General features: G+C 30.3%; 1 protein-coding gene and 1 non-coding gene across 2 annotated transcripts; both read left to right on the plus strand.

Moving 5' to 3' along the window:
* Positions 1-11,286: 11,286 nt before the first annotated feature.
* On the plus strand, positions 11,287-11,359 carry TRNAA-CGC (transfer RNA alanine (anticodon CGC)). Its single transcript has one exon. It is a non-coding gene; the product is annotated as a tRNA-Ala (tRNA).
* A 306-nt stretch (positions 11,360-11,665) lies between these two features.
* LOC147073037 (uncharacterized) lies at positions 11,666-13,968 on the plus strand. Its single transcript, XM_085945671.1, is given in 2 exon segments — positions 11,666-13,346; positions 13,349-13,968. Coding segments are annotated over 2 exon segments (2,301 nt in total).
* The last annotated feature ends 1,850 nt before the right edge of the window (positions 13,969-15,818 follow it).

A 15,818-nucleotide genomic window follows, 5' to 3' on the forward strand; every position in this document is an offset into this window, starting at 1 on the left:
AATAGGTCATTATCCGTTACAGAAAAATACATTTGTAAAATTTTTTAGATCCTATGAAGAAATATACCTCATTGTGTTGAATAGAATAATCTTTAATAATAGATTCAAACCTCTCAAAACATTTAATAATTCATTATACTACACAATCTGGATTTTATATTCAGTTTTTCTTTATCCTTTCAAAAATACTTGATTGAATAAACTCCAACCCTGAATCCATAAAATATACTAGCGAAAACACTGATAGAAAAATACAATAAAAGGATGGCATTTTCAGTAAATAATACATCCCACCATTTGTCACGCGAAAGAATTGCTGAACTCCAAATAGGACAAATATATTAAATATAATTGATCCAAATATTCCAACATAAGAGTATAAATTCATAAATGAAATCTGGCGTATTTGACGCAATATTACTGTGGAAAATACCAAAATACTTATAAGTGTACTTTCACAGCTATATCCACCTAATTTTCCATTGCTATTAGAGATACCTTCATATAAGAATGTTCTAATCAACAAAAATACAAATATCGATTCAACTATTGAAAAAAGGAGATTTAGTAAAATGATTCTTTTATCGAAATATATTCTTGCTGCTTTGTAAGAATAATTCCCATCACGTAAATTGTTTCTTACATTATGATTTTGTGAGGAAGGTGTAGTCAAGTTATTTTGAATAGGGTTTGTAACAGTATTATTGCCTGAATTTACATTATTTCTACTGTCATCCACAAACGGTTCTTCAATATCTTTGTCTTTATCGAACAATCCTATAGTAAATGGTATTAGGCTCGTATAGAAGAGATTATAGTAGTTCATAAAAATGTCATTGTAAATTGGAAATCCCGAACCACTATTGTAGAAATTGTAGTAGAACTGTATCATGATGAAAAATATATTCTTGTAAAATGCATTTAGTGTCATTTTGGAATATCTGATCAAATTGTATCTTCCATGCGATAAAATTAACAATCTCAAGCAGGAAAAACATGGTATGGCAAAATCGGCATTCAAGGAGGCCTGGTTTCCCTCCTTTCCAATGATACCCACACCCACATTCGATTCTCGAATCATTTGAACATCATTATTCCCATCACCAATTCCCAATGTATGTCTGTTTAAATGCGTCATCCTTCTAGCAATAGCACCTTTCTGAATAGGAGTAGCTCTATAAATTATAACAGATTTATGATTCAGCAAACTTATTAAAGGATTATTTCCAAGCTCTTCTAATTGCAGTGTACCCTCTAAAACACCATCTGCCTCTGATCCACTCAACGCTATATATTCCCCATCTATTACACCAGCATTCATTCCACAACAAATAGCGGTTTCCTTTTTGTCTCCTGTGATCATCCATACCTTAATTCCATTATTTTTAAGCACAGTTATTGTTGTTGCAACATTGTCCTGTAATTCATCCTCAATTAAAATAGATCCATCATAAGTCGACTGTGAACTGTTGGTATTTCCAGCTTCAAAAGAACTGTTACATTCATTGGAGGGATGAATTTCTTGAATATGCTCTAGTTTTCTAAAAATCTTTTCTTCTTCTTGAAACATTTCTCTATGATTTTTAGCATTGTTGTGGTTGTCTTCCCATTTAGTATGAAATTCTTCTACTTCTCCAGCACTTAGTTCTCGATGTTTATAAACCAGTGCTCTGTATTCGTTACAATTTGATAAATAGTTTAGAATCAGCCTATCGACATTTCGAGATAGTAGTTTTTGATCTGAACCTTTAGTAAATAAAAAATATTTGTCGCACAGCATAAAATCATTAAGATTCGATGACAAGTTATCAAGCGAGCAGTTTTTGTCTTTGTCCGAAATTTCGCTGAATTTTACAATTACACTTTGCCTTTGTCTGGCACTTGTAAATTCTAGGTTTCCTACAATTTCAACTCGGATTTCATGGTTTTTTATACCAATTTTAACAAACTCCTCATCTCTTTCTAAAAGACAAATGCCATATTTCTGTAACTCTTGTAATATACATAATTCTTCCTGACTAATTCCTTCGTACTTTCCATTGAGAACTTCAATAGAGTTACATATTAACAGATTTAACAAGAAGAAAGTGTAATTCTGATTCGATTTTAATAAATCCATCAATGTTATCTCACCCATTTTTGTATGAACATATTTTAAAGTCATCGAATTCTTAGTTAGTGTTCCGGTTTTATCAGTAAGAATATAATCAATATTTCCCAAATCTTCAATTACTGAAGAATTTCTACATACGGAATTGATGGATGTACTGGAAGAACTGGAATCATCACACTCTGCCATTGTTATGCTTAGCCTATCGTCATACTTCACATATGAGGAGTGAAACATTCTTGTAACTTCTATCATCACATAGAGTGATAATGGAATCAAATATGAATATAAAATGTAATTTGTAAAGATTATGGAATGTATATTTGAAATGTCTCGGCTAGCCACTGCAGTAGCTGATAAAATCACTCCATATAAGACAAATACCAACTGTAAAATATAATTTAGTTCATTTTCAAATATGCTCGATTTTGCAACTTTTCCAATACTATCGCTGGTTCCAACAGAGATAACAAGGCAAAGAGCGTAGGATGTATTGCGTAATGAAGATCCCTTGAGAATAATGTTTTTTGATGTTGCTTGGACTGCATTCGAGGGCATGGATATGTCTATTGATGTATTATCAACGTTATTCATAGAGTCTGTTCGAGATTGATCTGTAGGCGTGATATTTTGTTCTGATAACCCACGAAACCTTGCTAATTCGTTTATACGCTCTTCTTTTACTTTAGTTTTGAAATTCTCCGAAATCTTTTCCGATTTGAGAGTACACTCCATTTCAGGTTCACGCGAAATAGTAAAGGATTGCAAAGATGAGGAAATTTGATAGAAGCAAGAACAAATATAATCTATGGAGTTGGTAATATTCCTGGAGATCTTACTCTTGTTAGCGCACTTATATTTTAAGGGTGCACATTGCTTCTTTTTTATATTACTCTCTCCATCTAAGTTACTGGTATCAATAAAACAATGGTTATTGCACTTATAAACATTCGACGAATCTTTATTATTAACTTTATGTGAAATTTCATGAACCCCTTTCAACAATACAACATCAGCAGGGACATATTCATTTTGACGTAGATACAATAAATCCCCATTATCAAGATCCATAACTTTTTTAGTTATAGGTGTTAGATTGATTTCATTGCTATCTCCTGATTGATAATTGTCAAGAGTAGAATTTTCAAGGTCATTATTCTCTATCAATACTATGCATTCTTTATTATTGAAAAGATTGTCCTCCTTATGCCTTTTTAAATCTTCCAGAGCATCCTTTATCATTGAGATTCCAACTACAATTATAAAAGCCAACATATATGAATAGGGCAAGAATGGGGAAATAGAAGGTATGCATAATAGGAGCAATGTAACTGAAAAAAACAGAGTTGAAGGTTTGGACAGTTGGTGGAAAATATTTAAAGGAACAAACGAAAACAATGAATATCTACTGGATCTCGATTTGTTAGGATGCTTCTCAAGTGGTTTCTCATTTCTGTTTTTCAAGCTAACAGTCTTGGATTTGTTTATAGTATTTGTCATTCTGAAGGGTAATATATAGTATCTGCTTAGAGGTTATTAAATACTTGGCAGGAAAAAACCTTTGTTATGTTCGGTTATAATGAACCAGGACTATCATTAGTAAACTGATAAATGTTTATTAGATCAACTTTGTATTAATTTTACTGTTTGTTTGTTATAAACGATAACATATTTTAGTTTTATAATATAGAAATTAATAATAATTTATTAACTATATTTTATACTTTTGAATGGTGCAGTGCTAGGATTGGATATTTAGCGTACATAGTAAAATTTCGAACATTATTTCGCTTAATTATTAAATTTTCAGAATATCTAAAAAAAGGAATATTAATAAATAAGAATTAGTAGATACAAAGTGTAATATGTCCACTATGTAGTAAAATCATCATACTAATTAATTTACAAGAGAATAAATTTATTGAATCAAAGCTATATGCTCCCTTTTAAATAAATTTTATCAATTTATTCTTTTGAGAAATGTATTTTATATTTCATATCTTATGAGGGTCAAAATGCAGAAAGACAATGGTAACACTATACTATTATTTATAGGCCTTATTTTCTTCAGTCCAAGTCCATTTTGGATACCAGCCACTATTGTATATATGATGGTCCCAAAATCTCAAGGAATCAACATGTTACGTAATTTAATCAAGATTGGGATTATATTTCTAATACCTATACTTTTCTTTGCGTTAATTGAAAGTATGCTGCTTTTCATATTAACAATACTCATTGAATGTATTTTTGATATTCTGGAACTATATAGGGCATTCTTAATACCTGATAATGCAGTACCGATTGCTGAAAATAGTACAACAGAACAAATAAGGATTAATGAGACTGTTATATACTCTTGATATTTTAATAAAGCTTTCATCTTCAACAATTATAGATTTATTTTTTGATAATTGATTTTAGTTGACTTTTATAGATACTCAATAAAGCAATTGTTTTTGAAAATAGTAAGGAGATATAGTTCTATTCTCAACTATATACTCAATCATTGAATTACTGACTTCTATACCAATTTATAGATCCTATCCCACTCAATGAATTCAGAGTCATTTATGTTGTGTAGTAAAAATAATGTAAATATTTCATACGCGATTATTATGTTGAATTTAAAATTAATCCACTGTGGTGATATATATACCGCATTTATTCTGCTATTATTTCATTTTCAGCTACGGTCATATCTTCGGTAAGACACCTGATCCCTTCAGAGCTCGATGCAAAATCTATTGAGGCATTATGACTTAGTTGAGAAATCACTCAGGAATGCTGCTGCAGTAGTTTTTGTTCTTCCACAGTAAGAAGTATAGTTTATCGCACATCCTCCAATATACTTTAGAAGAGTCCTACATTATATCTTTTACTCTAATTCTTGATATAAATCTCATCTGTAAAAACTATTATATTTATATAAGAAGCCTGCAGATATTAATAGGACAAATAAATATAAATTAGTTACTACAGCAATACTTAAAACTATCTTCATTATAATTTAAATATCCACACATACTCCCTTCCCTTTAAGCTGTCTCAATACTTCTCTAGTGTTGCTATCCATTAATTTAAAATCTCCATAAGACATTGTAAATTTCTTCAAACTAGGAAGTTTTACAATCGATCTAATTATTACACTCCAATCAGAATTATTAAACTTTGTCTTACTCATATCTAAATCCACCAGATACTCTAACGACTCAAGTCCAGTTGCAAAATTTTTAATCACTATTTCTGATCTAGTTCCAAATTTCATAGCTACTCCATCCTCTCCCAGTTCATTTCTCGACAAATTTAATTTTTCAATCAACTTGTTATTTCCAATAATTTCCGTTATTATTGGTAAATCATTCAATTTTAAACTATTTCCTTGCAAATCTATATATGTCAATTTCTTTACACTTTTTATTCCATCTAAAATATCCATAATACCTCCGGAGACCAATTCACAAAAGGTAAACTTCAGAACTTCCAACTCTGGCATCATTTTCAATATTTGATTGATTACTCGAGTACTTTCATAGTCAAAGTTACCCAGTGAAACATCGAGTGACTTTATTTTGAAATTACCCTCAATAAGTTCACACTTACATCCTAGTTGGTTAAAATTATAGCCTCCAATATTCACATCAACTATGTTTGTATGCTTATGGATCATATTAAAGAACTCTATAATGTCCATAGGATAATACTTGTTGTTATTTAACTCTAAACCTATTAACTTAGGAGGAAGCCATTTCTGCATATCTCTAATTTCTTCTACTGAATCAGATAACTTATTATTCTCTCTCAAACTTAAAAATTCTATTTTTTCCCAAGGTGTGAAAGTATTGTGATTTCTCCTACACATAGACAACATATGATCTTTGTTTAGGCCATTTCCATCCAAATAGAGTGCCTTTAACTCTGGCATCTTTGGTAACGCCTCTGAAAAAACTGATACTGCCTCATCTTCATCAAGCTTATTTGAGGAATAGTTTAAACTCTCAATATTTAGTTTGGTCATTGAATCTGCAAATATTTTGGTTCCCTCTAGCCCAAGATTATTTCTACTGATGTTTAGTTTTTTCAGCGATTTCATTTTTTGTATAGCTTTGAAAAGTCGTGACAATTTTGGTAAATTAGATTCCCCTCCAATACTATGGCCACTGATATCGAGTGATTCAAGGTTTTGGCAATTTCTTAATCCTTTAGAAAATGGTAAAATCCAACTGATAGTATGAAAATCAGACTTTAATTTAAGATGCTTCAAAGTTTGAATATTCTTCAGCGACTCTACAATACGATTTTGGTATTTCTTATTTAAACCCCCACATAAATTTAATTCCAAATCTTTTAACTTGGTTGCTTTCTTAAGCAGTTTCACTATAAATGATACCTCTTTATCATTAGTAATTGAAATCTTCAATACTTCCAAGGTATCATATGGTATATATTTTAGTATTTCCTCAAATATATTTCTATAATTATATAAATCCTTTATATCAATCAACTCAAGCTCGGATATCTCTTCCCTCCAATACTCTTTCAAACTATTACATTTGAATTTACATGCCTCCATAAACACACTAAATCCATTATATCTTGTGTATAATGTATTGAGCACAAATGGTGAGAACATTCTTTGTGTGGCTGCATCTGTTGATTCTACTGTATCTAATATTTGTTTTGTAATTTCCTTTGAGTATTCTCCAAATTCTTCGTCACCCTTCTGCTCAAACAAGTATGCTAGTGCTTCTATTTTGTCTTCATTGTTGTTAATCATCCTAATATACACATTTGTAATAAAATCATTGGGTATTGTAAAGTTAAATCTCTCTTCACAGAGCATTAGGTACTTCATGGTCAGTAAAATAGGAAATGGTGGCGTATTTCCTATTTCATTGGATGTGATTGGGTTGAATGTCTTTTTAAAGAGTATTGAATATCTCATAATGGATGAAATAGGAAATGGCAGTGTATTATTCCTATACCCGCTGAAGGTAAGTGTATTAACAAAATGAGATAATTTATCCTCTTTATTATCTGAGATAAAGTACATTTCAGAATGACCACTAGTAATTCCTAGCTTCATTTGCGTTTCACTCAAGTTGATTCTATTTCCAAAAGTAAATATTATATTCCCACTAAAATCTGTTATATTTTCATTTGTAAACTCTTCAATTAATTTAAATTCACATTCAACTTTACAATTGGGATGTTTTAACTTACCGATCAATTCCTTAAACTTCTTAATTATACTTTCTTTACTAATACTTTTGCCAATATTGATATCTTTCCAAAATTCTTCTGCATCAATCAAAGGCATTATCTTCATCAGTATATTCGTCATATTTATCAATCCTGGATCTATTTCATTTCTCTCTGCTTTTTTTATGTATACAATTTTATTTATTGAATATTTACTTTCATTAGTAAATTTAAAATCTTCCAAATCTTGTACTACTCGAGACCATTCTTTTCTGATCTCATTTGTGATTGTGAATTGTTGAAAATTAACTTTTTTGTAGAATTTCATCAATGGCGAATCTTCACTTAATTTTAGGTGTTCTAGTGAATAACACTTTCCTTCTATATTCCAGAACAAGCAGTTACAAAGATGGAGGAGTGCAATTTCAGCACAATCTGGGAATGCTTTTTTTTCATCAAAAGTATTCTCTCTTCTTATGTATATTGGAACTGAAGCATTCGAAACTGGTGTATTCACTCTGGAATATGGAAATATGTTAACATTCTTATAAAATTCACCAAATGTTCTCGTGAAATTATCACTCATATTATACTCATCTATTGTATATGACTTATCTTTAATTATCTTTAATATTGTGCTGAGATATAACTCTAGATCTTCTTTGAAATCCAATACTTTGATCATAAATCCATGGATCAAGAGAAGCTTAAGATCTTTATCCTTGTCCTTGAACAATTCAGATTTAGATTCCTTTACTGAATTAATCTTGATTCGATTAATTGTAGATTTAATCTTCTGTTGTTTAGATAACTTGACTATATCTGTTTTATCTTCTGTCAATATTTTGACAAATATATCTGCCATTATTTCTATACCTTTCTCACGTTTAACTTTATCATCAGTTTTAAAGAAATAATGATTTGCAAAATTACTTCTTATTCTTAGAAGTGGAGATAATATCCCATCTATTGAAGGAAACAAATCTATTATAAGACTTGTAAAAGCATCATCACTTATATCTTTTCCAAAATTTCTTTTACCATTATTCTCATATGTAATTCTTATTTCTGGATTATACCTTCGTATGTTGGAAAGGCACCCTATTAAATAAATATATCCAAATATTGGATTCACTATTGTTTTTTCAACCTCTCTGTACTTTGTTATATTAAATATATCGGATATCAGATCTGTAGATATCTCAGAAAGTACTTGACTCAGAAACAACAAGCTGTATAATAGTTGATAGTTGTATTTCATGGATATGGTGTTAATTTCCCATATATATACTTGATTTACTCCTTTATTTGTGATTAATTAAAATATTAATTAAGTATATTTCATTTCTCCTTTAAATATCGATGAAATGGCACCCCTTACTGTATTTATTGGTATATTACTACCTCATACTTTTGATTCGATCCAAAATTAATTAAAAAAAGGGTCATAAATCTTAATTTATCATTTTTATATTACACATATTAAAATATTGAAAAGTATTTATGAACTAACAAATCAATTCTGAAATATTGTATGTTAATTAGTACTTTGTGATTTGACCTATTATTTACATCTTGGAATAATCTTTATCCATTAATAAAATCCAATTCTCCATCCTTACTCTAATTATCACATAGGATAATTTATTCAATTAAATTATACTGCATCTTTCCATACTTACTCATCATAGGTATTTTAATAATATTTTCTATATCAATATCATATTCTAGTAAATTATATCAATTAATTATTTTGGGAAATATATATAATATCCAACACTTCATTGGGGTTAAAATGCTAACAGCTCCATTATTCTTAACTGCATTAGTATTTTGCGGAGAACCATTAATGCTAGCATCTTCTGTAGAGCGTAATTATAACACAGAATAAGCTCCTTTATATCATGATAAAATGAGTGGTCCATTATATAAAGAAGTTAACGAAATGAATAATACAACCCAACAATCAGGGTTAATTACCAAAAAGTCTAGCCCCTCTCAATACCATCATGACGATCTTAGTGCAATGTTATTGGCCATTTTTGTTATGCTATTTTGTCCAGTTTTTATACCAGTAGCCATTATCTATTGGATAACTCCGAAGTCCGAAAGGTCTGAATATTTGCTCACGATAGGTTTTTTTTCCATCATAGCTTTCATACTTTTTGCTATTTATATGTTTATTGGTGGATATATACTAGGATTTACACCAGGTTTAATGTTCACTGTATCGTGTTTTAGTCTTGGTATTATGGTGCTTATTTATAGCTTTTGCTCTAAAATACCTGCTACATCAGTGAGATAATGTCGTATCGTTTAACATCATTAATAAAATTTTCGTTTTCAAAAGTATTGTGAGCAATTTTTATTAATCAAGAGAGTACTAAATCATAAAACAGAGGCAATATTCATTGAATTCGTTGACAAATGTAGTAATTAGTATTAATTAAATGATTTTGTTGATTAGCTTCACATTATGTTTTTTTGATTTTAGATATCTGCTGCTTTTTTGGAATAAATGACTATGATAAAGTGTTCTTCATTTATCTACATGGTTTTATACAAACTTAATAATACTCCATAACTCTTCTGATAGAGTATAGAAATATCCTATTCATCCCTATAAATTCTATGTTTTTTTCATATTTCAGATCTGAGATTATAGTGCTCTTTTATACTACTCCATAGTCTCTGATTGCATTAGTAGCAACTATTCTGGGCATCATAGAATAGATAAACTGGCTTTATTGACCATATTTTGGGTGTTGATCGATAGGGCAGCTAAATCCTACAACTCCCAGTAGAGATATCCCTTAGACGTTTAGCTTGTTGTTTTATATTTTCTCTTGCTTACTATCCTCGTCTTCCTGAATTATTTATCTATACTATTTTGAAAATTTTCATTCCTCTATAAACGATATTCTTCATTGGTTTAATTTTCCAAAAACAACAAATTGATATTTGCAATCAATAATCAAACATAAAATTAATCCAACATTACATCAAGTGAAGGATTTATAAGTGATTTAAAAATTGGGCTGTGGAGAACAATTCAATATCATATCTTTGGAAATTAATATTTTGATTTTTATTTTTTTATTTTTCAGCCCATATGACAGCGTGGATTCGTGTTGTAGATTCTCACTCTTCGAGAAAAGCCATTGATTTTTTCCACTTTATGCCCTCTTGTGCTCTATGGATGGTTTGTGCTGGTATTTTTGTTTTTTGGCTAACAAGCTCTCGAAAATTTTGGAAGACATGTCTATGTGGTATCCTATTTATCTTTAATGCTTCAATGATGGCTTTTTTGATGTATTCTAAAGAGTATTCTGTTGAGCCTAACTTGGATGCACCTTTATTATCACTAATACTGATTGGTTTACAGATTTTTTTAGGCTTAAGATACTTAAAATACCTAATAAGCTTAAAAAATGGAATAGGCAAATAAGTATATATTTCTAGACAAGTATCATTAAATTAATTACGATAAATCTCATCCTTTTTTTTGATTTAGCGGTTAGATGGTAAGAATGTATGGGGAATTATTACCTGATGCTCAAATATTTTAAAAAATAGTTACTAGTGTTTATGCATAAAGAAGAACATAATTTATATGGACTTCATCATTCTATCTTTTATTTATAGTTTTTCATTGATTCTGGTAAATTTATTAATGATAGTTTTCATCTGTATATTTTCTTTTCCAACTCCATAATGAAAGCAATTACTATAAAATATCACTCCGACTACTCTTTTCGATAAAACTATCGATAATGCTTTATAAGACAGGAAAACTGAGAGAAATAAATCCTGGTACTCCATTCTTGATAATTTTAATTACTCAATAGGAATCAGTACTTAATAACAATATCCCAAGAAATATACTACAATATGGAAGTCTGTGTTGGTGATTTTTTAAAAGCTTCGAGCGTTCATATTTTATGTACATTCATAGACCAAAATCATCACCTTTAGGGGGTATAGCTCAGTTGGTAGAGTGTTCGCTTCGCATGCGAGAAGTCGTGGGTTCGACTCCTACTGCCTCCATTGTATTTTTTAGTTTATTTTCAATAAAGCTGTTTTGTGGATCAGAAATAGTTATCTCGTTCACCAGGGGTAAGTTCCTTGCAATATATACTTGGCTAAAAATAAGCGTGGTATTATTTACCAGATTATTGTATTGAGTGAAAATAGGCTTTAATGTATCTGACAATAAATATATTGCTTATTTGTGATATTGAACGATGATATTTTCTCATTCCAAAGAAATGCTATGAACTTCTAAATTTTTTAACTCTAAATATTTTTCCCTCTCTTTTAAAAAATTATTTTAATTGTTAAGTTTTCTATCCCATGGAAACTACAATTAGCATAGACAACTATCGTTCAGAAATAGTAAATTATGTCCAAGCATTTCAGTTAAGTTGTATCGATGTCAATTTATTTCTGACAAATATTGATAAGGGTCTTATATCCAATATTAGCTGTTCAGATTTGGCGACATATTGCTCAGAAACGGCAGCCTCTCTGTCTACAGTTCATCCTCAGTATGAAAAACTTGCAAGCGTTATCACAATGACATATCATGCATCGGTTACCCGAAGGACATTTAAGGAAAAATTGGTTTATGTACAACAATCATTAGATGTTCTAAATCCGGAAATTGTGGAGCTTGTTGTAAACAACAGTGATATTATTCATTCTTTTATCGATTATTCTAGAGATTACGACATTAACCATTTTGGTCTCATTACTTTATTAAAATCATATGTCATTACGGTAAATGATGAAAAAATTGAGAGACCACAGGATGTTTATATGCGTATTGCTCTGCAATTGCACAGAGATAATTTTGAGAAGGTCAAAGAAACATATGATTTACTCAGCTTTCAATATTATACGCATGCTACACCAACTATGTACACATCTTGTTTCAAGCTGTGCCAGTTAGCTAGTTGTTATCTGGTAGCATCAAAAGCTGATACGATTGAAGGGATTTTCAAGACTATTTAAGATTTGGTAAATATTAGTAAAAGAAATGGTGGTTTAGGCCTCCATATTCATAATATCCGTTCAAATGGATCTCGCCTAGTTACATCTGGAGGATATAGTAAGGGGATTGTTCCAATTATAAAGGTTATTAATGATGCTTTGAAGTATATCAACAAAGGAGCCTCAAGGAGACAGAGTCCCATTGCTATCTATTTAGAGCCATGGCATGCTGATATTTTTGAGTTTTTGGATTTAAGAAAAAATTCAGGAATTGAGGAATTTCGTGCTAGAGATGTATTTACGGCACTTTGGGTCAATGATTTGTTTATGGAAAGAGTTCGTGATGATGAGGAATGGAGCCTGTTTGATCCTAATGTTGCTTTTGGTTTGTCGGATGTTTATGGAGACGATTTTACAAAACTGTATGAGAAATATGAAAAGACACTTTCTAGAAAGGTAGTTAAAGCCCAAACACTTTGGAAGGCTATTATTAGCTCTCAGATTGAAACAGGAACACCATATATGTGCTATAAAGATTCTTGTAACAGACATTCAAATCAAAAAAATCTTGGAACCATCAAATCAAGCAATTTATGTGCTGAAATCGTTGAATATTCTTCTGTCACAGAAACTGCTATGTGTAATCTAGCATCGATATGTTTAAAGAAATTTGTTAGAGCCGATAAATCATTTGACTACAATAGATTAAAAGCTGTTACTTCTATCGCCATTAGAAATCTGAATTCTGCAATTGATACAACATTTTACTTACAAGAAATATCAAGAAGGAGCAATGTTTCGCACAGGCCAGTAGCATTGGGTGTCCAAGGACTAGCAGATGTGTTTATTCAAATGGGGTACCCTTTTGAGAGTTTGGAGGCTCGAAATGTCAACAAACAAATTTTTGAAACAATGTACTTCTCTGCTTTAGAAGTCTCTTGCCAGTTAAGTAGAGAGCTGGGTCCGTACTCTTCATTTCAAGGTTCTCCACTTTCAAAGGGCGTGTTTCACTTTGAGTCGTATTCTCCAGGTGAGAATGTCACAAGTGGGATTGGGAGTCTTTGAGGCAGGATATTTTACGATTTGGTGTTAGAAATTCTTTGACACTTTGCTGTATGCCTACATCTTCTACCTCACAAATATGTGGTAATACGGAATGTATTGAGCCGATTTCCAGCAATATTTTCACTAGACGAACTTTTGCAGGTGAATTTCAGGTTGTTAACTACTATTTAATGAATGATTTAATTAGTCTAGGGATTTGGAACAATGAAATGAGAAATTTAATTATTGATCATGAAGGATCTATACAGAATATTCCCACTATTCCCCAAAAATTAAAAGAATTGTATAAGACAGTATGGGAAGTCAAGATGAAGAGTGTAATTGAAATGGCAGCAGATAGGCAGGCATTTATAGATCAATCTCAATCGTTGAATATCTTCCTAAAGCAGCCTACATATTCACAATTATCCTCTATGCACTTCTTTGGATGGTCTAAAGGGCTTAAAACTGGAATGTACTATTTAAGAACAGAGCCTGTGGCCAGTGCTATTAAGTTTACGGTCAACCAGGAGATGGTTGAATCTACGTTGAGCTCGTTACGAGATGCAGAAAACTCAGCAAATCAGGTAGATAAGGAATGTGAATCATGTTCCTGTTAGTACTGAATCATCAATTTTATAGCTAAGGATAATACTTTATTTTTAATTAAAATTTTAGCAAACTTGTAATTTATTTTGTTTTAGTGAAGCAAAAATCATAGTATATCAATTTTCTTAATTTGTGTAGTTATAGTAGATGCTTAGTTCTGACTTATTTTCAAATTTGATCCTCTGAAAATTTTATTATGCATAATTTAATATAGTTAAAGCTTTTATATACAGTATAAGATATATTGAGATCAAATATACCATAATATCCTATAAAAAATATTTTTATAGACTGGCTCTATCTATTTTCATATTTCTTATCTATAAATTTTTACAAATAATATTGATTTATTAATTTTAATTTAGAAAATATTAGCTAAATTATTCTGTCTTACAAGTTCATTAAATGGTCAAACATAAAACAAAATATGGCATAGGGCAATGTGGTGCTGAATACAAATTTTGTAGAAGATAAAATGCTATTTTCCCAGGTACAGTCATCAACTCTCGTACTCCAAAACGGAAAATAGTTGCCACAAAATTTTCGTTTGTGAGTCATAAAGGAAACTCTTTTTAAGCCTACCAAAATATTACACAACAATAACTAAAATAAAAATGAGCGAGCCTATTTTATTGAATAAAAAAATTATTGTAGTAGTAATATTATTTCATCAAATGAGGCATTACTATTCAATTTTAGTAGTAAGCAATATGGTTATACAACCTGTTAATTAGTAAGAATTGTGAACTTTTAGTATCATTTTTGCCATATTTATATGTCTCTGGAAATTCTTGAAAGTGAAATAGAACCTAGAACGTTAATTTCTCCTCAATTTTGTATCAAATGTTACTTATTAGTGAAAATATTTTTGCTACAATCAAAAACAATAATTCTTAAGAAATTGGAAATTTTTATTATTGGTTTTTTAATATAATTTGACGTTTTTAGTTAATGAAAATTAACTGTTTATGGAAATTGATGTGCATCCGATTTGAGACATTCAACCTATTTTATACAATAAATCAAAAGTTAGTTAGACAGATAGTTTTCTTTCTCCTTTTTGAAGAATCTGCTTTCAAAATTAAAAAAAGCCCTTAAATGGTAGAAAGGAGGAATAATTTATCGACAACAACCAAGGATGAGATTGATACAGCCAACACACAAATAAATGGAAAATCACATACTGATATAGATGATTTAAATATTGATCATAGAGTCAGCAACGAATCAATATCGAATAAAACCGAACATATTGACCCGAACAATTCTTTGGTTATGTGTAATTATGAAACCGAAATTGATTTTTTTCCTTGTAAAAGTAATTTTGCTTCAAAGAATTATTCTCTAAAAACTTCTAAATTAGACACACCATCCACATTTGAGTCGAAACGTTTCACTGCCATACAGATCATAATGCTGAGTATCAAGCACATGCCTGGTGTGGATTATAAGATGCTTTTTCTATTTTCGATTATGCTTCTAATTACAGTCAGAAATTCGATTACCTGCATGTGTTCCATTTTAATTGATCAAATCAATGCACAGAATGTTAAGGTTCAGATTATTTTTCTGTTTAGTTTAAAATTTGTAGAGATGATTATAGAATATGCATATTGCCGAATTTTCGAGATTTATAATTCCAAATATGGTGTGGGCTTAGCAGGGGATTGTATCAATAGAATTTTATATACTGATAAGCTACATGTTGGTGAACATGCTCAAACCACTAAGTTTCATATTCTGCAAGGGTCCAAAGCTATGTCAAATGTAAATAAGGAGCTTATAAAAGGTGTATACAACAAATCAGTTCATATACTACTTGATATGTATTTAGTTTGGTATAAAGACGAAACCGATTACA

This window comes from Rhyacophila brunnea, unplaced genomic scaffold, assembly GCF_057557595.1.
Source record: "Rhyacophila brunnea isolate RB1 unplaced genomic scaffold, BYU_Rbru_1.0 scaffold_186, whole genome shotgun sequence".
Lineage (NCBI taxonomy): Eukaryota > Metazoa > Arthropoda > Insecta > Trichoptera > Rhyacophilidae > Rhyacophila > Rhyacophila brunnea.